This window comes from Chironomus tepperi, unplaced genomic scaffold (genome assembly GCF_022539635.2).
Source record: "Chironomus tepperi strain 1889 unplaced genomic scaffold, CSIRO-AGI_Ctep_v1 contig_323, whole genome shotgun sequence".
Lineage (NCBI taxonomy): Eukaryota > Metazoa > Arthropoda > Insecta > Diptera > Chironomidae > Chironomus > Chironomus tepperi.
In genome coordinates this window covers 266611-288019 of record NW_027226445.1, presented here as the reverse complement: position 1 = coordinate 288019, position 21409 = coordinate 266611, and the positions used below count along the sequence as shown (strand labels likewise).

The 21409-nt window shown below is 29.9% G+C and overlaps 5 protein-coding genes across 6 annotated transcripts; 3 read left to right on the top strand and 2 right to left on the bottom strand.

Moving 5' to 3' along the window:
* Nucleotides 1–137: 137 nt before the first annotated feature.
* On the bottom strand, nt 138–7697 carry rictor (rapamycin-insensitive companion of Tor). Its single transcript, XM_070643733.1, has 9 exons — nt 7398–7697; nt 7184–7280; nt 6859–7063; nt 5265–6793; nt 3934–5193; nt 3592–3850; nt 3248–3524; nt 3100–3179; nt 138–3034 (listed from the first exon to the last, which is right to left on the bottom strand). Exons 1-9 carry the CDS (start codon nt 7583–7585, stop codon nt 1419–1421), a joined length of 5511 nt encoding a protein of 1836 aa, XP_070499834.1. The 5' UTR covers nt 7586–7697; the 3' UTR covers nt 138–1418.
* Nucleotides 7698–7986: 289 nt separating this feature from the next.
* On the top strand, nt 7987–9418 carry epsilonCOP (coatomer subunit epsilon). Its single transcript, XM_070643627.1, has 4 exons — nt 7987–8139; nt 8216–8298; nt 8363–8736; nt 8867–9418. The coding sequence occupies exons 1-4, from the start codon at nt 8053–8055 to the stop codon at nt 9220–9222; spliced, it is 900 nt and encodes a 299-aa protein (XP_070499728.1). The 5' UTR covers nt 7987–8052; the 3' UTR covers nt 9223–9418.
* koi (klaroid) lies at nt 9228–15746 on the bottom strand. The gene is made up of 5 exons (XM_070643625.1): nt 15593–15746; nt 13769–14820; nt 13495–13692; nt 10108–11636; nt 9228–10039 (listed from the first exon to the last, which is right to left on the bottom strand). Exons 2-5 carry the CDS (start codon nt 14778–14780, stop codon nt 9827–9829), a joined length of 2952 nt encoding a protein of 983 aa, XP_070499726.1. The 5' UTR covers nt 14781–14820; nt 15593–15746; the 3' UTR covers nt 9228–9826.
* A 223-nt stretch (nt 15747–15969) lies between these two features.
* Nucleotides 15970–17590, top strand: LOC139093037 (succinate dehydrogenase [ubiquinone] iron-sulfur subunit, mitochondrial-like). The gene is made up of 3 exons (XM_070643628.1): nt 15970–16125; nt 16467–16876; nt 16968–17590. Exons 1-3 carry the CDS (start codon nt 16069–16071, stop codon nt 17362–17364), a joined length of 864 nt encoding a protein of 287 aa, XP_070499729.1. The 5' UTR covers nt 15970–16068; the 3' UTR covers nt 17365–17590.
* Nucleotides 17591–17878: 288 nt separating this feature from the next.
* Mtmr6 (Myotubularin related protein 6) lies at nt 17879–21391 on the top strand. 2 transcript variants are annotated; one of them, XM_070643650.1, is made up of 7 exons: nt 17879–18016; nt 18948–19064; nt 19127–19289; nt 19353–19771; nt 19839–20705; nt 20766–21101; nt 21160–21391. In XM_070643650.1, the coding sequence occupies exons 1-7, from the start codon at nt 17993–17995 to the stop codon at nt 21295–21297; spliced, it is 2064 nt and encodes a 687-aa protein (XP_070499751.1). In that variant the 5' UTR covers nt 17879–17992; the 3' UTR covers nt 21298–21391. The 2 variants fall into 2 exon arrangements, with proteins under 2 accessions (XP_070499751.1, XP_070499750.1); XM_070643649.1 differs by lacking the exon at nt 17879–18016 and adding an exon at nt 18397–18841.
* Nucleotides 21392–21409: the final 18 nt, after the last annotated feature.

Genomic DNA, 21409 nt, shown 5'->3' with positions numbered 1-21409 from the left:
TTTATTTTAACTACAACTTTTCAACGACACGTTTCGCGACATACTAAAATCCTCTCATCAGATTATCACGCAGGAAACTTCGATAATGCTACCTGGAAAAAAATCGCAAACTAACGTAAAGCAAAATAAACAAGAAGTTTTGAAGAAATTAGAAACAAGAATCCAGTCAAGAAATTATTTATTTAATCTTTTGTTAGTAACAATTTTTACATGTTTCTATCTTTGACGAAATTTATATTAAAATTCTTTTTAGTTTCAAATAATTTATGACATTTAGAGTAAAGATAAATCATAACATGATCATTTCAGAATACCAAAAAAGTATGAATTGATGTGTGTGACTAACGCAATAACACAAATATTAAAAATATTGTAAAGAGTACTGTCGGTGATTAACTTTTCTATGAATTTTTTTATGACTTGTTGTAAAATGGAAATTTCTTCTGATTGAACTATCTATTATTTATCATTTAGGCATTTTGCATTTTGAAATATCTATCGATTCTATTATCTTTCTTTTGTATTATTGAGATATTCATATCTTCTCTTTTCTAATAAAAAGAATATGAATAATGCATTGATTGTACAAAATAATTAAATTAGTCGTTTTTTTTTCTCGTTACTATAAAACATTATAAATAGAAGTTTTTTTTTCGTATTTTTGCTTTGCGTTCATGTGATTTAATTTAGTATTATGGAGAGAAGAAGGATCAGGATATAAAAACTATCGTTTATAAATAAATGAAAGGAAATTAAAATATTCTTCATTTTTATATTCGTTTTTTTTTTTCTTTCCTTTAAATAACTGTAGTTTTAAGCGAACGTGATAGAAGAGTCAACAATATTATTATTAGGTATTAATTTAATAGATTTTTCATCATTTTCTTTTGTTTTGTTTTAAAGGTATCTCGGAAAAATTCGTATAAAATATCGTTTTCAATTGTTTTTTCTTCTTTTTTTATGAATGAAAGCTTGATGATAAGTAAATCAAGGAATGTCAGAGACAAATTTAGAGACTTTTAAATCAGAGTAGTAAATATGTGAAAGATATGGATATATAATATTATTAAAGCAAGTGTTGATTAAAAATAAACTAAAATAATTAAAAAGCGTAGCTGCCTTAACAGTAACAAAGCTTATATAATCGAGTCTTTTCGTGTGGATTTTCTTGAGTTAAGCAAGAAATTGTGGGTGGCGAGTGAGTCTCTATGTCTTTAGACAATCCATGATTTTCTCATCATCAAGTTGTTTTCTAGTAACGTGGTTGCTTTTGTTTTATCTATACAATTTAAATTATGTATACGTCATATTTTTTCTTTCGTTTTTCTTAAGCTATGTACAAATTAAAAATTATAATGTGTGGATGTGTGTGTGTGTTTTTTTTAAATAATGCATTCCTTTTCTCGTTTTTATGTTTTTTACTGATTAGTATTTTTGTGATCTCTTTTTTCTCTTCCATCGTCGCTTATATTACTATGTTTATCATTATTATCATTATTATTACTAATATTATTACTTTTACTAAGAGTAGCCTCCGATCGTGAAGATTGAAGTAATCTTTGTTCGCAATATAAAGGATATAAAGGAGCAAGTGGAGATGATATTGGTGAAGTTATGCTTCTTGTGTATTCAAAACTATGATCGCTGGTTGAAAAGTTTCTCGTTATGAATGATTGTTTGCCATCCTTATCGTTTGGGGCGGTGTTTAATGAAGTAGGTCTTCTCTCCGCTGTTGCTTGTTGGTTGCTGTCGCGATGTTTAATAGGAAATTTGTTAACCGCACAACTCAAATCTAGTTCCAAAGTATTGAAACGTCGTCTAGGATGTATAATTTCAGAGCCAGCACTTTCTGTATCTTTCTTTTGATGATATCCATGAATCTCGGCCGTAACTTTTTGTGAACTTCCAGGAGAATTTTTATTATTGTAACCAGTTGACATTAAATTATTCTTATTATTAACTGAATCAACTTCATCTTTGGTGCTTTTCGGAGGATCAATCAAGTTTTCTATACTGCTTTCATGAACACTGGCTAATAAAGGTGATTTAATAGAATGCAATTTATGTGATAAAGAAATTGCTTGTGATGATGATGGATTATGAAAATTTTGCATATTTGAAACATTTAAAATTTGTGAATTTGTAGTTGATTGTGGTGATGACGTAGATGATGTTGAGGGAAATGTTTTGGATGTATCCAATAATTTTTGATCGGCTAAACGTTGACGTGCCACATTTAAAATTAAATCAATGTCATTATTAAAAACATCATAGTTAAGATCCAAAAAAATTTCTTGAATAAAGCGACGCACAGACATTCTATAGTTACATATTCCCATATATTTACAAACTTCTGAATAAAGACAGACATCTTGAAACGATTGAGGGTATTTTTGCCTTAATTCCATCAAAATTTTCCGACAAGTTTTAAATAAAATTGGATTTGCCATTTTTTGAAAATTTCGTAAAATTATATTTGAGATGCGATCAGGCATGTTGGTGTTCGCAGAGTCATCACTGATGACACTTTCAGGCGAATAAAATGACACATCAGAAGAATCGCGAGTCTTTCCATTTGTCGTTATTGTAATTTCCTTAGATTCCTGAATTTTTAGTGATGTATCCACAATTTTTAACTTTCGACAACACAATAAACATTCATCCTTATTATGTCTCTTGGTTCCGCCACCTGAACTCATTGAACGAATCATGTTCGATTGATTATCATTATCATTCATATTCATGTTTTGTTCAGTTGTTATTGCTGTTAGTGATGATATCCCTGGACGTCGCTTAGTTTTTTTATTGCCTCCCGATAAATCTGATAAACTTGAAACAGTCGACTCATCGGGTACTTGTCCTAAGCCTTCTCCAGTATTATCTATTGGATATTGTTGGTTCTTTGTAAGAATCGACGAAATTGATAAATTATTTGACTCAAGGGTCTCAATATCGTGAATATAACGTGATACATATGTTCCATTTTGTTGATCATCCGGAAATAATTCAAGGATGTTTCGTGGAAGACAAATTCCTAAAAAGAAATATTTCTCGTTAAAAAATTAATTTTCTAAAAAATAAAAATTAAAAAAAAAATACCTCTATAGCAAGGACCTTTTGTGTCAACTTGTGTTAAAAGCTTTGCAACATATATATTTTTCTGAATATCATCATCATATCTGTTTGGAAATGTTTAAAAATTAGTATAATTTTATTAGGCAAACAATATTATTGCACGTTCAATTACCCTGAATTATTGATTGCTTGAGATTTAACATTTTTCTTGTTTATCCTACGTTTTGAATCGATATTAAATGAATTTAGCAAACGGTTCGTTGTAGTAAGATTTCCATCATTCTCAAACACATCTGCCAGAATGTCTTCTGTGTTCGATTCGCTCAACATTGGCCTGAGATTTTGTCTAATCATTCGTAGCTTTTTGTATCCGTGCACATCCTGATTTGATAACTGACTTGTATCTTGAATTACATTACCTGATAAAGATACTCTTCTGAAACGCTCATCTAAATCAAATGAAAGGACACATGTGAAAAAATACAAATTAATACATATAATTTTAAATTTATTTACTTATTAGTGTCTTCGTGTTTACTGAATCGCAACTACTGATTTCGGATGTGTTGGAATCTCCTGAATTGAATCTTGTTCGATTAGTTGATGAGCTTATCCTCATAATTCCGTCTGTTGTTTTTGATTCCGAAAGTGACCGAATATGCTTTGTGGCACTGTTGTTTCTTTGATACATTTGAGATGGTTGAATATTGGCGGGCAGTGTTCGTGATCGTTGCGTAGATGTAGTCATATTCAAATTAAGTGACTCATTTAGATCCTATAATTTCCGTAAATAAAAGTGTCAACAAATTCATATATTTAGAAAGACATGAAACATAAAAAATAAATAATTGAACTTACGTCATCTTCTCGAATAGAGTCACTTGATTCCTCGATGTAAAATGATGGATTTAAATTACTTCCGCTAAGATTAATCATAATACTTTCATCCATCGTTCCATAATTGTAAGCCGGCATGTGATGATATCGAATAGGAGATGGATTTTTGAGGTGCCAATCTTCAGGCTCTAACACTGGAAATTCATTATTGCGATCATGTCGCACACTAAGCCAATCAAGTTTATGAAGGATGTTTGATCCGGTAACAGTTGTACTCATAAGGCAAATGACATTAAATGCAGTTGAACGGATTGAATATACTTCAGCAAATTTTGCTAAATTAATGACTTTTTCAAAAACTTTTGTTACAGGATTATTTAAGAAGTCAATTCCATCACTATTTGTAGAAACGTGACCGAGGAGCCACAAAGCAGATTTAAGTTGAAGACATTCCTCGTCATTCGCACATTTTCCTTGCGATAAGATGTCAATATACTGCACAACATTTCCATATTTTTGTAAGTATCCTAGACCTGACTGAGTTTGAACAAGAGCTCCATAAAGATGACAAGGTATAGTTGTTGTTTTTGTGACTTGCCGCTGATTAAACGTATTTCGACTCATATAATACCCATCTTCATTTCTTTGATGAAGTGTCATGGACGAATGAATCTCAGATTCAACAAACATGACATACTTCTTATTGTAAACATTAATCCATAATTCAATTTCATCTTTCACATTTGCTTTCGGATGATTTAAACCTCGAGGTGTTGAATAAAATCTCATCATAATGTATTTTCCCATTTCATGATATTTGTCTAATTGTGGCCAAACATGTGCCAATTCCAATAAATAAATATTTTCGTGACAAGCCTCTTCCAATATCTCCATTGTGGCTAACATAATAGCCCTATCTTTATCCTTTAATTGATTCATTATTAAAGGAATTCCATATTCTTCAAATGTCGGCAATCGTGCTCTTAATAAAACAAGTAAAAATTGCGTTGCATATAAGCGTGATGCTTGATTTGGCGATGCAGTTAAAGCTTTTTCAAGAATCAAACGTGGTATACTCTGTGTCGAGTAGTCCAAGCCAGAAACAATTAATTTCACATAAATTGTGTGATTTGTATTTGCTACAAGATACGTTAGGTGCTTTATAATATCGGTATTTTTCAAAATATCAATGCCCTTCTTCGATCTACACATCCTTCCAATAAACAAAAAATATTGCTGGCACATTGTCGTATTCATGTGAGACGGTGAGAATAAACAATCCTAAAATAGATAAAAAAAGTGTTTAATAAAAATGATTAATAAATAGAATTTAGAGGAAATTATAATATTACATGAGCTTTCTTTTTGTAGATTGCTTGAAGATTACTGCTAATATCGGTAAAATAATCAGTTAGTATCCTCATGTATTCCAATTCATCGACTTGATCAAGCAAATAATCTATTAACATGATTCCAGCGTGTACATTCGGAGGAATTATTCTTCCTATTCCAAGTTCCATGTGAGAGAATTTATTACTGCTTGGCTTAAAATATTGCGTAAGCGTTTTAATAAATTTTAATTGATTCTCATCCAACTTTGTGCTGAGATTTCTATTTCGAAAAATTATTACAATTATCTCCCAATCCCATTTTGCAGGATCAACATGGGATAAAACCAATGAATCCTTAATCAATCGTTCATTCTCTCTAAATTTTTCAAAAAATCCTACGACTTTTTGTCGAATAATTGTTGATCTTTTCGCTCGTTCTTTACTCGTTTCGTTTTCACCACTCATATTCAAACTTGTGGTATCACGTAAATGTTCATAATAGTAATTATAGTTATTCGCATCAGCAGAGCCAATGGAGTCGTGACGCATTCGTTCAAATAATGTTAGACTAGCAGATTTGGAAAGACTTTCAACAGCATCAATTTCACGTTTAAAGAGCCTCGATTTAATTAAATCACCATTCTGAATGATACAGTCAAGAAAAAGACTGCATGCCGCTGGCCGATTCTTTATCATTGAATGATATGATTGCAGTGCCGATACGGCTGCTCTAGCCTGATAATTTCCTTGAGTTGCTTTTGCCACTAACATTGGCAGTGGAGCGTAATGGTCTGTATCGGACGGCAATGTCGTATGAATTAATTGAAGTATCCTTGCCAATAAGATAGTTGCACGTACAGATATAAATGTATCACTACTGATTATAACTTCGACTAAGGCATTGAGCAAACCGTTTTCGATGAAACAGTATAGAAGGAAGGCCTGATGTATTTCAGTAATATTGGGCACTTTGTTAATAAAACTTGGTAAAATTGAACGACCTTCGACAGCAACAAATCCTTCAGAAAGTCGCCACGAATCCTGATAGTCTGATGGATCGACTGCAGCCAGAGCAACTGAATATTCATCTGTCCATGTCGATGCTACGAGGCCTATTAAATCATACATGAAGTCTAAAATTGCCTTTCGAACTTCCAACTGATTTAGATATAATATGTCAATTACTGCTTTCAGACCAGATGCTTTGTTAGGATTACAAAACTCAACTGCACCATTAAAGCTTCTTAGGACAGACAACAATGCTAATCTTGAACATTTGAATCTCAATTCTCGTGCATCTTTATTTTTATCCCATAATCGATAGGTAAAATCGCAATATGGTGCTGCAAGACAATCTAATCGTATTCCTGATATCATTCGTATTTGAGGATATTCTAGTAAATGCAATAAGACTCCAACTAAGCTTTCACAAATTTTTGGCGAGTCACACTCCAAAACATTCCGCAGGAGCACTGAGACACCATTTGAAATGATTAATAATGTTGGATTTAAAACACCCAATTCCGATAAAGTTGCTAAGCATGCCCTCACTAAAGATAATAAAAGGAGTTAAAATTAATAAATTTAAATTTATTTATATTAAAATTTTTCAAACCTATGCGATCTGGCTTCGTTCCATCAATCATCAGTGTATCAGCTAAAGATGTTAGACATCGTACAATTTTTGGCGATAATTGCTCTGGTGATATTAGAATCATTTTTCTAATCAATTTTAATGCTTGTATCCTCTCATCCTCATTTTTAACAACTAAATCGAGACTCCTGCACACCAGAATCGGAAGTTGAAGATTGTTAAATATCTAAAGAAAATAATTTTTTAATGTAAAAAAAATCCAGATTAGACACACATATATAAGAATGAAGGAAGGCTGCAAAGAAAAAATGTACGCTATTATAAAATCAAATTTATTGTTCATTACCTGCAAATCATTTGGTGTTTTTAATAAATATCTTGACAATCTCAACGTAGCAGCTCTAATTTGTGGACATGATGGATGTACAAAGTTTTTACTTAGGCTAAAAAGAGAGGAAAAACAAGTGTATGATGAATCGTCAATACATAGAATACAGTAGAGGAAAAAAAATGAGATATATAAAAACGTAATTAAAAATATTGAAGATTAAATGTTTTACCAGTAAAAAAGCTCCTCTGTTGTAAATATATTATTAGAATTGCTGCTAGTATTAATTATTTTGGTACATGAATTAATTGCAGATAATCTTTTTTTCTCATTTGTGTTTTGATTTGATATTAAATAAAAATATTCTATTATGCTACTTTCCGAGCCATTAAACTCGCAATAATTATTAATCGACTTCATATCATAATTATTTATTACAAATTTACACTTCCTTTTATCGTATAATACACGCTTAACTTAATTAAATATACTTTTAAATTTTTCTAATATTACTCGTAAAAAAAAGTTGAAGTAGGGCAAATCCATGAGTCAACTTTAGCATCTTCATAAAAAATTTACAAATTTAAAAATATATTTTTTAAAATTTAATTAGCCACAATAATCTGAAATACATGAATTTTTCAAGTATATTATTGCAAATACTAAATATTATTGACCACAGAAATTCTATAAAAATCAAAAGAATTAAGAAAAATTAAAACAAAATTTTTCTTTTTTATCGGTTTTTAAAACATTTAAACACAATTTCGATGATTGGTCTGAAGTTAGCATCAATAGTTTATTCCCCTGGATTTCACTGTATTAGTATACATTTTTTTGGAGTGATTTTATTCTTCTCAAAACTTAATAAACTATAACTTATTAAGATGGCAGATCCAATTCTTATTGACATTTCTAATGCCTTCTACATTGGTAACTATCAACATTGTATAAGTTTAGCTGAAAAAATTAAGGTAAATAAGAAAAAATATCCAGAAAACAAAAAATCTTCCAGCTCATCATTTCAATAATTTTTTTTATGTAAAACAGAAACCACTTTTGGAGAAGGATATATTTATGTATCGTTCATATTTAGCGACCAATCGATTCCGCATAGTTCTTGATGAAATCAGGTAAATAAAACTTAAATAATCTAGTCATAATTTAATTCAATTTCAATACATACATTTGTTCTAGCCCTTCTAATAGCGGAGATTTGCTGTCTATAAGATTATTTGCTGACTACTTGATGAATAAGAATAAGTTTGTTGATTTGATTGAAATTTTTGAGAAAAAGATTTCTGGATCTGATGACATCCATGTTGTATGGAAAGTAATTGCGAGTATTATGTACATCATTGAGAATCAATTGAAAGAAGCATTGAGAGTTTTGAATGGAACTACCGATTTGGAGTGTCAAGCTATTCAAATTTATGTATACTTGAAAATGTCTCGGCTTGATCTTGCTAAAAAAGTTTTAACTGCAATGTCTGAAAAAAATGATGATGATACTTTGACACAATTGTCACAAGCTTGGATTAACATAGAAATAGGAGGTGAAAAATTGCAAGGTACAGTAGCAATCAATTATTATGAATACAATAGTTGTGTAGAAAAAAATTTTGTCTATACAAACTCACCATAAATGTGATTAAGGACTTACAAAAACTTTTATTACAATATCTAAAATGTTCATTTCAGATGCTCATTACATTTTCGATGATTTCAAAGATAAGCTAAGCTCATCAGTGCTGCTTCTAAATAATCTAGCAGTTTGTGCAATAGGACAACATAAATTTGCTGAAGAAGAAACCAGCAATTATTTAAGAGATGGACTTGACAAAGAGCCGAATAATTATGATTTACTAGTTAATTACATTTTCCTATCACAACAAACTGATAAAAATGCAGAAGTAACTGTCAATCGCTACTTGTCATTATTGAAGGAAACCTGTAAAAATAGTGAATTGGTTGATGAATTTTCTAAAAAGGAGACAGAATTTGACCGGCTATGCCAAAATTTCACTTTCAAGAGAGTAGAAAAAATTACATCGTAAAAATATTTGATAATAATCATGTTTTATTTTTGTATCATTAATATAAAAAATGGTTCCAATAAGTTTATTCAACTATCAAATTTATTATTAAGTCACAATAAAATTTATTCAATTTGAGGAAAATAATAATAAGATTTTTTTATAAATTACTAAGGCCAATGAATATAATAAATTTTGAATTTCTCATACCTAATAATTTTCTCTTTACAATAATATTAATTTTGATAATGTATAAGCAGCAGTTGAAAAGCTTTGAAAATGTCTAAACAATCGTTCCAATAAGAGTAGTACGTTACTCGTTGCTTTCTGATAACTTACTTATTCTAAGACCTTAAAACATATTTAATTGTAGGTATATAAATGAACATCTCTGTATCTTTTCTTAAGTTTAGGTCACTATTACGTGCAATCTTATGGCTTTAAAGCTGACATTATCAATAACGAAGACTCGTTAAAGCAAAAAGGTAAAAGAAATGATTAAACATTCAAAAAAATTACATGAAATATTATACTTAAAGACAAAGGTAATTAACGTTAATTTCAATGACTAATTTGAATGTGATTGTAAATTTTTTTATCTCTTAGAACACAAATAAACTTGTCCTTAGTTTATTTCTCCATGAACTCGGAATCTATACAAACATGTATATTTTGTATTTCCATGATTTGATTCAATCACCAGCTCAACAAATTGATGCGGTTGTTCTATTTCTTTATTTTGGACGGGAAAATATTGAAGACTTGGAGCATCTTTCGATGCTGAGTAAAAGTAGTTTCCAAACAAAATTGGATTCTTATCGAATTCACTCGTTAATCCCTGAAAAGAGGAAGACAACTTTGTCAAGAAGGAGAATTTTAAAAACAAAAATTTAATTTATGACCTACCCAAACTGAAAAATTGTTAGGTGCAGAATCAATAACATTATTTGGAGCATTTGACTGAGGTATGTGCTCAACAGTAAAGCCTGTTACTTTTATGAGATTACTAAGTTTGATTACGAGGAAGCCAGGAAAACCTTGAAAAGCCCAACATTCGCCAGGAGCAATCGTAGGTGATATCACTGTTCTCGGTGTATTCCTTGGATACCAAATTGGGATTCCAAAAATTGAAATTTCCGCACTTTTAGTTCGATAATTTTCTGTACATCTTGTTGAAATAATCTCCCCACCAGCTGATTCGAGTGAGTAATCTACAAGACCAGTTTTATCTGCATCATAGATTGCTAAAATATCTTTCACAATTTTAATCACATCAGCTTCGGTTAATCCTCCTCCAACAATGTTTAAATTTGTACTTTTAAGTTCCTCATTTTTTTGCTCAACAAGAATTTTGATTTGATTCTTAAGTTTCTCATTGACATCCTCCATAAATATACCCGCATTTTTATCAACTTGTTTCGAAAAAGCCTCATCAAGCTTCAACTCCAATTTTTGTAGATGCTGCTCTAAGTAACTTTTTGCAACAAATGTGTTTTCGATCCATTCCTTTAATAAAGCTTCATCACCAATTTCAGGATTTTTTAGTCCTAATATATTTAAAAGACTTTTTCTAACACTCAAGTCTATAGATGAAAAGTCTGAGAAAGTTGCAAATTTGTCAGTAATTTTCATTAATATGCTTTTCATTGCTTCATCATTTTCTCTTTTAAATCTAATTAAATCGTCAGAAATACTTGTTTGTTCAATTTTAATTCTATTTAATTCATCATTATAGACTGCAAATTTTCCAACAATATCAGATTTAATTTTTTCAACATCTGAGTTAAGGATGGTTGCTATATGATCATCAAGAAAGATTGATAGTTTATTTGATTCCAAAATCATTGCAATTATCTTATCAAGATCAATATTTTGAGTTGCTGTGCTCTGTTGTTGCCTCATGCTAACGCTTGCAATTGATTTAATTTTCTCAATATTTTCCTGATTATTCAAAGATATTTTTGCAAGTATACTTTTCTCCTTTTCATCTAAATCATTATTTAATTGCACTTTTATTTGGTTTACGATTAATTCAACATCTTTGGTTGTAAGATGATATTCATATTGCTTTAAGGCATCATTTAAGTGATTAGCAATTGTAAACACTAATCGGTCATTAACTTGATTTATTAAAATATCATTGCTTAGCTTTAGCTTTTCCTGAATTGTATTGTCAACATACTCATTAATATGTTTTAAAAGAACATTAAATTTTTCTTCGTCCAATTTAAAGTCTGGTTGTTTTGTGGTAGAATAACTTACAAATCCTCGAAATAGTGCACCAAGGTAGAATAATGGAGATAAGATCCATCCAAAATTAAAATGAGGTATTGATGGCAGAGATACACCAGAAAAGTATTGTGTTAAGTAATTTAATCGTTCAATTCGATAATTCTTTGTAGTAATGATATTATTATCCTCAGATAGAAGTAATGCTGTAAATTTTTATTTTAAAAATATCTTAGTAACTTAAGTTATAGCATGTTATGAATATAAAAATTGGAACTTCACATCCTTCTTCAAATAATGAGTTTCGAATTAATTAGAATAAAATATTAAAAAAAAAAAAATAAGCAAAAAGCAGAAAAGAAGATTCCACATTGCTTGTTACTGCTGATAATATTTTGAGGATGAAAGAGCTTCAATGAAGAAGGATAGAAGTTCAGTGATAATAATAAATAGAGAAAATGAAAGAAATATGCAGCAATTAAGTTCTTAAAATTTCCACTCACCTTTTTTATGTTATTTATTTTTTTTAAAGCATTTACTCACAAATTGTAAATTAAATTAAATTTTTAAATTTGATAAATCAAAATTGAACGTTAAGTTAAAAAGTTTTAGTATAATTTTCTTAAATTTTATTTAAAAAATCTTTTGATCATATGAAACAAAAAAAAGTATCCTATAAAAATCTTTCTTTCATAATTTGTTTGTTTTACATCTTAAACATATATAGGACTACTAGATAAATGATAAAGGATGAACAAAATACTTTGTTGTTACAAAAAAAGTAATTGATTCAATTGATGAGTTTAGTCAATCCCACATAATTTTCTATCCTTCTTCTATGATGCTTTTATGATTTTGGTATAAATGTTATTGTTCATGATGCAAATATGTATGGTTAGTATCGGTGATGATATGACAATTAATAGTGGTGGGTTTTGGAAATTTGATGAATTTTTGTATATTTTTTTAATGAAAAACTATTTCCTTAATCTTTAAAATCATATCTTTTATGTGCTTTGCAATTTAATTTAAATGAGATTTATGCAGTTTTTAAACATTTTTCCATCTTTTTCAAAATTACAACTACATATTAGTACTAGATTTGAATTATTTTAAAACTTATTCTTTTTTTTTTCTTCAAAAGATGATATCTTTATCATGAAAACATTTCTACAAAATAAATCTGTACTTTGAAAGTTAAATCGTGCCTACTAAAAATCTTTTAATTATTTTTTTTTTTCTCTTCCATTTCTCTATTTCTTCATAATTTACTTGTCTGATGCTGTCTTATGACATATAAACATATTTTTCAATTAATTTCATCAACAAATTACTTAATATTGAAATTTTCATTCCAAACAATTTGGAATTCATCCAAAAGGCCCATAGTTGCACCTCGAATTTTATCTAAAAACTCAAGTGAAGTCGACTTTACTGATCCAAAAACATCAGCCGTATAGGTGACGAATGAATTCAAAAATTCGAAAGAAATTGATGGCATTGATAAATTCAATTCGGGCAACTTAAACCATTCTGGAAGAGCAAATGAAATTTCTGGCATTTTAAGCCATGAAAATGAAAATTCGGGCCAACTAAAGGAAAGATCAGGTAAATAGAATGATAAGCTAGGCAAACGCAACCATGAAGGTAACGAAAAAGAAGGCCACGAAAAACTAAATTCTGGAAATTTCAGCCATAATGGCCAAGAAAATTCTGGCCATGAAAACTTGATGGAATCGAATGATATTTGCGGCATTGAAACAGATGGAAGTGAAATTTCCGGAAATTTAAGCCATTCGGGCCAAGAAGGTAGAGAAAATTCAGGCAATTTGATAAAATCAAAAGATATGTTTGGTATTGTAAAAGATGGAAATGCAATTTTTGGAAACGAAATTTTAGGAAATTGAGGAAGGGTAATTTGAGGAAAGGAAATGTTTTGTGGAGGATCAAGATAAATGAAAGTTCCTGTAAATAAAAGGAGAAATAATATTTTTCATGTTACAAGTTCCAATTTTTTTTCTTCAGCTTGGTTATTTTAATTTAAAATAAAAATTTATCACTTACCACCAAACAGCATCAATGGAAGAAGAACTAACAATCCGATCAAAAATCGTTTACGCTTATGATTTTGATGAGTATTTTCAGAGCGTGTATAAAGAAGCCATGTGTCCAGGCAAAGAATTGTTGAGACAAACAGGTAGAGTTTGCTGATGCATAACAGAACAAATCTTTGAGCAAAATTGTAAACGCTTCTCAAAAATCCTATTGTAAATATTGATTAAATGAAAAATATTGATAAGAAATTTATTAGATTGAATCAGGTAATAAAAATGGGTACCTTGTTGATGATGTCTTTTTATGGGTGTGTAAGAAAGGTGTTGTTTTGATCCATAAGTAACTCTTCGCTTTAGATTTGAGTATGAAGACGAGAAGACTCCAACAATAAACATAATAAATCTGGAGAAAACATTCTTTTGCGAATTACGTCTTGCTGACAAGTTTTTATAAAGGTCAGATACGTCAACTTCATCCGCAGAATCGTATTGCAAATCTGCTGACTTCTTTTGATATGACATGTTGCTAAGAAATTTACGTCGAATGAAACTTTCTTCGGTAGGATTTTGTTGAATCATGGCTTCAATACGATTTTGATATTTGTCAAGTGATTTTCGAGACATGTTTGGCATTGCAACAATTCCAGAACCCAACTCTCGTCGATGAGGTGACAGTTCCGAATAAGTATAGTCAGTTTTCGGAAATTTGTTCCAATACTCGCCAGCCTCTTTATATTCTTTGTAAGCAGGATGAAGATTGAAATCAACATTTCCCGTTAAGGAGCTATTTTCGTGAGTAGTTCTCTTTGTACGTTTGGTAGATAAAATTGGCGTACTTGTTTTGATAGCATTAAATATATTATTAAATATACTTTGACTTTCTGGAATTTCAGGTGCATCATTATTAGATGTTGTATGTGTTGTTGTTTTTACTGATGTCGATTCTTCGCTCTTTTCTTCAGTTCCATTAATTGTCTGTTTAGAGGTCTGTATTATTGTTGTTGTCGTCGTAGTTGCTGCTGTGACTGTATTCTTTGATTGCTTGCTATTGCTGACAACTGTTTCGAGCTGAGCATCTCCAGACGTATCTGATTGAACATTTTTTGCGCTTCGACGTTGACGTTTTGGCCTTTGTGAAGGCTGTGAAGAAACTTCAATGACATCTTCCTCTTCCTCAATAAGACTTATTGAGGGAACTTTTTTTGCTCCTTTAGAATCTCCATTTTCATTTGATAATAACCCAGGTGTTTTTGATCTTGATCGACTACGAGTTTCAATTCCAGCAATATCCGTCATTGTTATTAATTTTAAAGTTATTTTTTCATATATTTATAATCTATTGATAATTAAAAAAAAAAACATTATTTAACAATTTTATAAGAACAATTAATTTTTTCGAAACGAAGCGAGTTTTAAAAAATGTCGGGAGAAACCTTATTTTTACGCGCGTTTTAAAGAAGAGAATAACTTGAATATATTTTAAGAAAATGAGACCGAAAATACTAGCTTCGCTACTTATTGGAAAGTTCATTTTTTTCTTTTTTAATGTTTATTTTTAGCTTCTCTCTCATTTCTTCGAATTGTAGTTTCTATCAATGTTCGGTTACCAAAATGTGTTAAGTGTAATCATACAAAATGCATATCTTTAATAACATTCGATTTCATTAATACATAGACAAATTTGCGTTTCCAAAACAAAAAGGCAAGAGAGAGGCATGCGATCACTTCTTAACATTATCTTCAATAAAACTTTATCTGGGAGTCTTCTTTTTATTATTTAATCACGAAGAGCTCTCGTCTAATTTTAATTCCGTTGGTCGTCTTAGTATTCGCTTATTAAATGATGCGTCGGTTTTTACGCATACTAAATTAAAGTTATCAAAATTATCAGTTTTTATGTACAAATAAATAGATACACACTTTACAAGTAATTATTTATCTTAGCCGCGAACCGAATTTACGCTCACAAGAATCTTGGCATTTATACAAACATTACACGAAAGAAAGAGAATCAGAGAGCCATAATGTAGAAAACGGCTTTTTTGAAGGAGTGTTATGATAACTATTTTTAAACTTGATTTTTCACTTTTAATAAATGAATTACTTACCAAATTTTTGTCACAATTAATTGATTCTTCTTCAAACTATATAATACAACTATTTAATATAACAGAAAACACCAATTACTCGCTTAAATTTAATATTATTAATGACAATGATTTTTTGAGCTGTTGTACATGACGCTCATGATAACGGATTGGACTCATGTCCATGCAAAACTTTTCAAAAAAGTTTGAATTTAAAAAAACCGTTTAAATTATTTTCTCATTTTTGAAAGTTTTTTTCGTCTTTTTAATACTGAATTAAGTTCAATTGATTAACTTTAAAAACAAATTTGTGGTTAACAAAATAAAAATAATAAAAAAAACACTAATTAATATCAAATTTTGAAGCATTTTGAACAATTTTGAACAAGAACGTAAAATTCAAGAAAACCATACAAAATAAACGGTTTTAATATCAAAAAATATTCTTGGAGTTGAAAAACTATTAGTGACGAAATTTTTTGATTTGATTGTGTAAAATGGCACTTGTAAACTCATCCTCAAAGATGCTTTTGTCAAGCGGTTTCTTTGGACCTGTAAGTTATTGTTTATTCCTTATATCAAGCTCGATTTAAAAAGTTTTCATGTTTTTGATTGAATAACTTTTTTATTAGTATAGCCAGTGAAAATTTATGGTTCCTCAAATTAAGAAAATCTACTAGATTATGAAAATACTCATAACTCATTACATACATATGTTTAAATAAGTTCTTTACACTTCATGAAGTGTTTTCCATGTTTTTTTCAAAAGAAATATTGAGTTAATAATCTTTTTACGTCTTTGGTGAAAAACAAATTAATAATAACTATAGATATAATGTATATATGCACTAAGATGTCAAATCAACTTGATTTTTTTCTTTTTATTCTAATATAGCTTCGCAAAATTCACACAACAACAGCAGTTTGTGCCCAACGATTAAAGTCTTTTGACATCTATCGCTATAATCCAGAGAATCCAAATGAAAAGCCTCGCATGCAAACATACAAAGTTGATCTTAATACCTGCGGACCTATGGTTTTAGACGCATTAATTAAGATCAAAAATGAAATGGATCCAACCTTAACGTTCCGTCGCTCATGTCGCGAAGGAATTTGCGGAAGTTGTGCCATGAATATTGGAGGAACAAATACTTTGGCATGTATCAGCAAAATTGATACTTCGAATTTGGACAAACCAGTCAAGATTTATCCCCTACCTCATATGTATGTCGTTAAGGATTTAGTTCCTGACATGAACAATTTCTACAATCAATATCGATCAATTCAGCCATGGCTACAACGCAAGTAAGTCTTTCATTTTTTGTAGTAATTAAATCAAAGTATATTAATAACGCGTGAATAAGATTAATTAACATCTACCTATATACTTTTGTAGAAACGAAAAAACTGAAGAAAAGGGTAATGCTCAATATCTTCAATCAGTTGACGATCGTGCAAAATTAGATGGATTGTATGAATGTATATTGTGTGCATGTTGCAGTACTTCTTGTCCAAGTTACTGGTGGAATGGAGATAAGTATTTGGGACCTGCAGTTTTGATGCAAGCTTATAGATGGATTATAGATTCGAGAGATGAATCGACTAAAGCACGCTTAGATAATTTGAAGGATCCATTCAGTGTTTATCGATGCCATACAATCATGAATTGTACTCGCACTTGTCCTAAAGGCTTAAATCCAGGCAAAGCAATTGCTGAGATCAAGAAACTTCTCGCAGGACTTGCTCAAAAGTCTGCCCCTGGATTGGAAACTGCAAAATTACACAACAAATAAATAAATCTATGTCCTCTCTATTTGTCCATAAAAAATTTCACTAATGTTTTTTTTTTTCATTATTTTAGCAAAATTGTTATTGCTTCACATATATATTTATGAGTTATAGGAAACGAGAGGCATATTGATTACCTTATATTTTATAAATTTTATCACGAATTCTGTCACATAATAAATATTGAATCAGAATAAAGTATTTGTAGCTTGCAGATTACAACAAACTGTATTTCCTTGCCTTTACATACATTTGATAAACGAAAGGTTTTATGATCTTTAAAATTTTCAGTGATTCTCATTTGTGGGTGTCTTTCTAAAAATAGTTACTTCGTAAATTATTTTTATGAAAATTTATTTATGCAGCTCATGCTAAGGTCATAATTATTACTAAATACGTTTCGATATCATTCATCAAATCATTCTTTATTAAGGTATTTATGTAAAAATAATTAATTAATTTAATTCAATGACACGCTCGATTACCAACTCTGGAGTATAAAAGTTGCTTGCCCCTTTAATTCATAAAGGAATTTAAAAAAATATATATATATTGAAAAGTAGACCTTCCATGAATATAAGTATAGTATAATTAAACAAATATAGAATAAAGACAATTGCGAAGATTTTAAAGATGGAACACATAAGAATACCAAAGGTAATAAAGTGATAAATATGTTAAGAGCTGTCTAATTTTTATGATAATGAACTTATTGTATATTTTTCGAAATTTGATAAGAACATTATCCATTATTTTTGTACTGTGATGTATATGATTTAACTAATGCACTATTGCGTATAAAAATATTAAGTGAAAATTGTCGCAATATCAGTTATTAAAAAAGTTTTAATCAATACATGTATTTCCAATGAAATGCAATTTCGAAGAATTTTTGATACAAAATGCACTTAATTATACCAGCCTATTGTCTTATACAATACAAGTGTTTTCGAAGTTTTTAATAAACTTTAATGTCATTTATGGAAAAGGCTTAAAAATCATAAAATATATTACATAGTAGTTCTTGTGCTTAAAAATCAGGAAAATGAGAGTGTTGGGAAAATCCTCTCCTGTGGAAATTTACTCTCAAAATTTTCCTAAAAGGATCATTAAGGAAAATCAATTGAGAAGAAAAGCAAATCAAAAAATTTAATAATTGACATTTTCGCTGAAAAATTTAGATTGTAGCTATTTAGATTAATATTTAAAGATTAGGCAATGAGTAGATTCTCTGATTATCAAAATTCAGCTAGTTTTAGTGATTTTAAGCAAAATTTCGATTTAGTTTCACCTGAAGAAATTCAGTATTATAGTGATTTGTTAGTTAATGATTTCGAAGAACTGAATCGTAGATCTTGTATACTCGGGATAAGCTTGCCAAAATTAATAGTTGATTTTAAGAAATGGCTTGAAGAAAATTTAGCTTCTGAGGAAGAATTGAGTATTCCAATATTTTTTCGCGATATTCTTATGATTAGAAAGGTAATGCTTGTTACATAAAATGTTATTTTATTTTATTTAAGTACAAGAAGTTAAAAAGGAATTAAATATCTGTAAAATGTACCTATATATATGAAATTCTTTCCAGGTTGAGAATGTAAGAATGATTGATAGGTACAATAGCAAAAATTCAATTGTTGGAACACTCTATTTGACAGCAACTCATCTCATCTTTGTCGATCCAATCGCCAATAAAGAAACATGGGTAAGAACTTATAAAGCATAATTTACATTCGAATTATAACTGACTTAAGGTCTCATTTTAAGATTCTTCACATGCACATTTCAAGTGTTGAGAAGCAACCATTAACGACTACGGGATCTCCACTATTAATACGATGTAAAACATTTTTATCAGTAACGTTTGTTATTGCCAAGGAGCGAGAATGTCATGACGTATACACAACATTAACTAAATTGTATCAGCCAGGTAATTAAGTAAATAATAAAATTAATGTGATCAATGATACATGATCCTTCATCTTTATTTCAGTAAGCTATCAAAATCTGTATTGTTTTCAGTATACATCCAGTACTGAAGAACTACAAAAATGTGCTGGTTGGGATTATTTTAAGTTGGAAAGTGAATTTAAACGTATGAAAGTTCCAAATGAAGAGTGGCAGCTTTGTAAAATGAACAAAGGCTATGAACTATGTGATACATATCCAAATCAGTTTTATGTACCGAATTCAGTAGATAAAGCTATTCTTTTAGGAAGCTCTAGATTCCGAAGTAAAGGACGTTTGCCAGCTTTGACTTATCTCCATCCCAATAAAGCGTCTATATGTAGATGCTCGCAACCATTAGCTGGATTCTCGGCTCGTTGTGTTGAAGATGAACAGTTATTACAAGAAATAAGAAAAACGAATTGTAATTCAAACATCTTATATGTTGTTGACACCAGGCCTAGGGTACTTTTAAAAATATTACTTACCTAACTTTTGTTATGTCTAATACCATTTTAATTTTTAAATGTAGATGAATGCATTAGCAAATCGAGCTGCTGGAAAAGGCTATGAAAATGAACTTTTTTATGAAAATACTAAATTTCATTTTTTGGGGATTGAAAATATTCATATTATGAGAGCAAGCTTACAAAAACTTATTGAAACATGTGAACAAAAATCAATGAGCGGTTTTTTATCAGCACTTGAATCATCTGGATGGTTAAAGCATATTCGTTCTATGCTAGATACTTCATATTTTATAGCAAATGCCGTATATAAAGGTATTTCAGTTGTGGTGCACTGTAGTGATGGATGGGACAGAACTTCTCAAGTCTGTTCGTTAGCTTCGCTGATGTTAGATCCATATTATCGTACAATAAAAGGCTTTCAATGTCTTATTGAAAAAGATTGGCTGTCATTTGGGCACAAATTTAGTGAAAGATGTGGACATTTAAGTACTGATCCAAAAGAAATTTCACCAATTTTTACACAATTTCTTGATAGTGTATGGCAAATGATGCAACAAAGAATCGATGCTTTTGAATTTAATGAACGATTTCTTTTGATCTTACACGATCATGTCATGTCTTGTCAATTTGGAACATTTGTTGGAAATTGCGAAAAGGATAGAATAGATTTAAAATTATCTGAAAAGACATTTTCATTATGGGGTTTCATGGCCAATCATATGAATGAATATCTAAATCCTTTGTATAAACCTGGAGAGGTGGATGATATTTTAGTGCCAAACTTAGCGCCTCAATGCATCAAATTTTGGCGAGGCATGTACAGTCGATTTGAAAGCGGAATTCATCCAAGAGAAGATGTAAGCGATTTCTTACTTGCAAGTAAAGAACATTGCTCCTCATTAGATGAACACGTTCAACATTTGACTAAAGTAAGTACATTTTTATAATTTTATGTGCAAAAAGTAAATTATATTATTTTTAAATTTTAGCGTATTGGTAATTTGAAAAATTTAATATCTAAATCGGCAAAGAAGCTTCAATCAAATGGAGCAACTTTATTACAAAACGCTACGGGAAGAGCTGATAATAAATTTAATTATGATAATAAGAAATTAAGTGAACTTCAATCAGCCGATCATGATCACCCACTAAACCCTTTGAAATCTGACAGTTACTGTTTCTCAAATTTATCTGTTACCGATAATAATTCTGAAGAAGTTGATCAAATTAATGCTGAAATCAATTCAGTTGCGCTTGATTGGAAGAGTCTTCGGAGTGCAACAGCTTGTCAATGTTCAACGCCATTCTCTCAAGAAATGAAAAAGGTAAAAGCTTATTTAAGTACTTCTTTACAATAAATTTTAAACTTTTTTTTCTAATTAGACCCATTGTTGGCGATGCGGTGAAATTTTTTGCACTAGATGTATTGATAAATCAATTCCATTACCCGGCCATCATTCCAAAAAACTTGTTCCGGTTTGTAGAGCTTGCTTCAAACTAGTAACAACTATTAGTCCATAATTTCAGTATAGATCTGTTTATGTCCCATATTATTATATCATTTAAAAACAAGCTTTAATAAAGTCAAAAAATAAATGGATGCTTCATCACAAGACCTATTCATATTTTAAAA

Excerpts from the sequence above, each read along its gene's own strand:
- rictor (XM_070643733.1), bottom strand. The coding sequence starts at position 7,585 with ATGAAGTCGATTAATAATTATTGCGAGTTTAATGGCTCGGAAAGTAGC. Across the intron at positions 7,064-7,183 it reads AAACACCAAATGATTTGCAG|ATATTTAACAATCTTCAACT; the intron begins GTAATGAACAAT and ends TATTTTCTTTAG. Across the intron at positions 6,794-6,858 it reads AACGAAGCCAGATCGCATAG|TGAGGGCATGCTTAGCAACT; the intron begins GTTTGAAAAATT and ends TATTATCTTTAG.
- epsilonCOP (XM_070643627.1), top strand. The coding sequence starts at position 8,053 with ATGGCAGATCCAATTCTTATTGACATTTCTAATGCCTTCTACATTGGT. Across the intron at positions 8,299-8,362 it reads ATAGTTCTTGATGAAATCAG|CCCTTCTAATAGCGGAGATT; the intron begins GTAAATAAAACT and ends CATTTGTTCTAG. Across the intron at positions 8,737-8,866 it reads AGGAGGTGAAAAATTGCAAG|ATGCTCATTACATTTTCGAT; the intron begins GTACAGTAGCAA and ends TGTTCATTTCAG.
- koi (XM_070643625.1), bottom strand. The coding sequence starts at position 14,780 with ATGACGGATATTGCTGGAATTGAAACTCGTAGTCGATCAAGATCAAAA. Across the intron at positions 13,693-13,768 it reads AAAAAGACATCATCAACAAG|GATTTTTGAGAAGCGTTTAC; the intron begins GTACCCATTTTT and ends TATTTACAATAG. Across the intron at positions 10,040-10,107 it reads CTAACAATTTTTCAGTTTGG|GGATTAACGAGTGAATTCGA; the intron begins GTAGGTCATAAA and ends TCCTCTTTTCAG.
- LOC139093037 (XM_070643628.1), top strand. The coding sequence starts at position 16,069 with ATGGCACTTGTAAACTCATCCTCAAAGATGCTTTTGTCAAGCGGTTTC. Across the intron at positions 16,126-16,466 it reads CAAGCGGTTTCTTTGGACCT|CTTCGCAAAATTCACACAAC; the intron begins GTAAGTTATTGT and ends ATTCTAATATAG. Across the intron at positions 16,877-16,967 it reads CAGCCATGGCTACAACGCAA|AAACGAAAAAACTGAAGAAA; the intron begins GTAAGTCTTTCA and ends ATACTTTTGTAG.
- Mtmr6 (XM_070643649.1), top strand. The coding sequence starts at position 18,578 with ATGAGTAGATTCTCTGATTATCAAAATTCAGCTAGTTTTAGTGATTTT. Across the intron at positions 20,706-20,765 it reads ACGTTCAACATTTGACTAAA|CGTATTGGTAATTTGAAAAA; the intron begins GTAAGTACATTT and ends TTTAAATTTTAG. Across the intron at positions 21,102-21,159 it reads TCTCTCAAGAAATGAAAAAG|ACCCATTGTTGGCGATGCGG; the intron begins GTAAAAGCTTAT and ends TTTTCTAATTAG.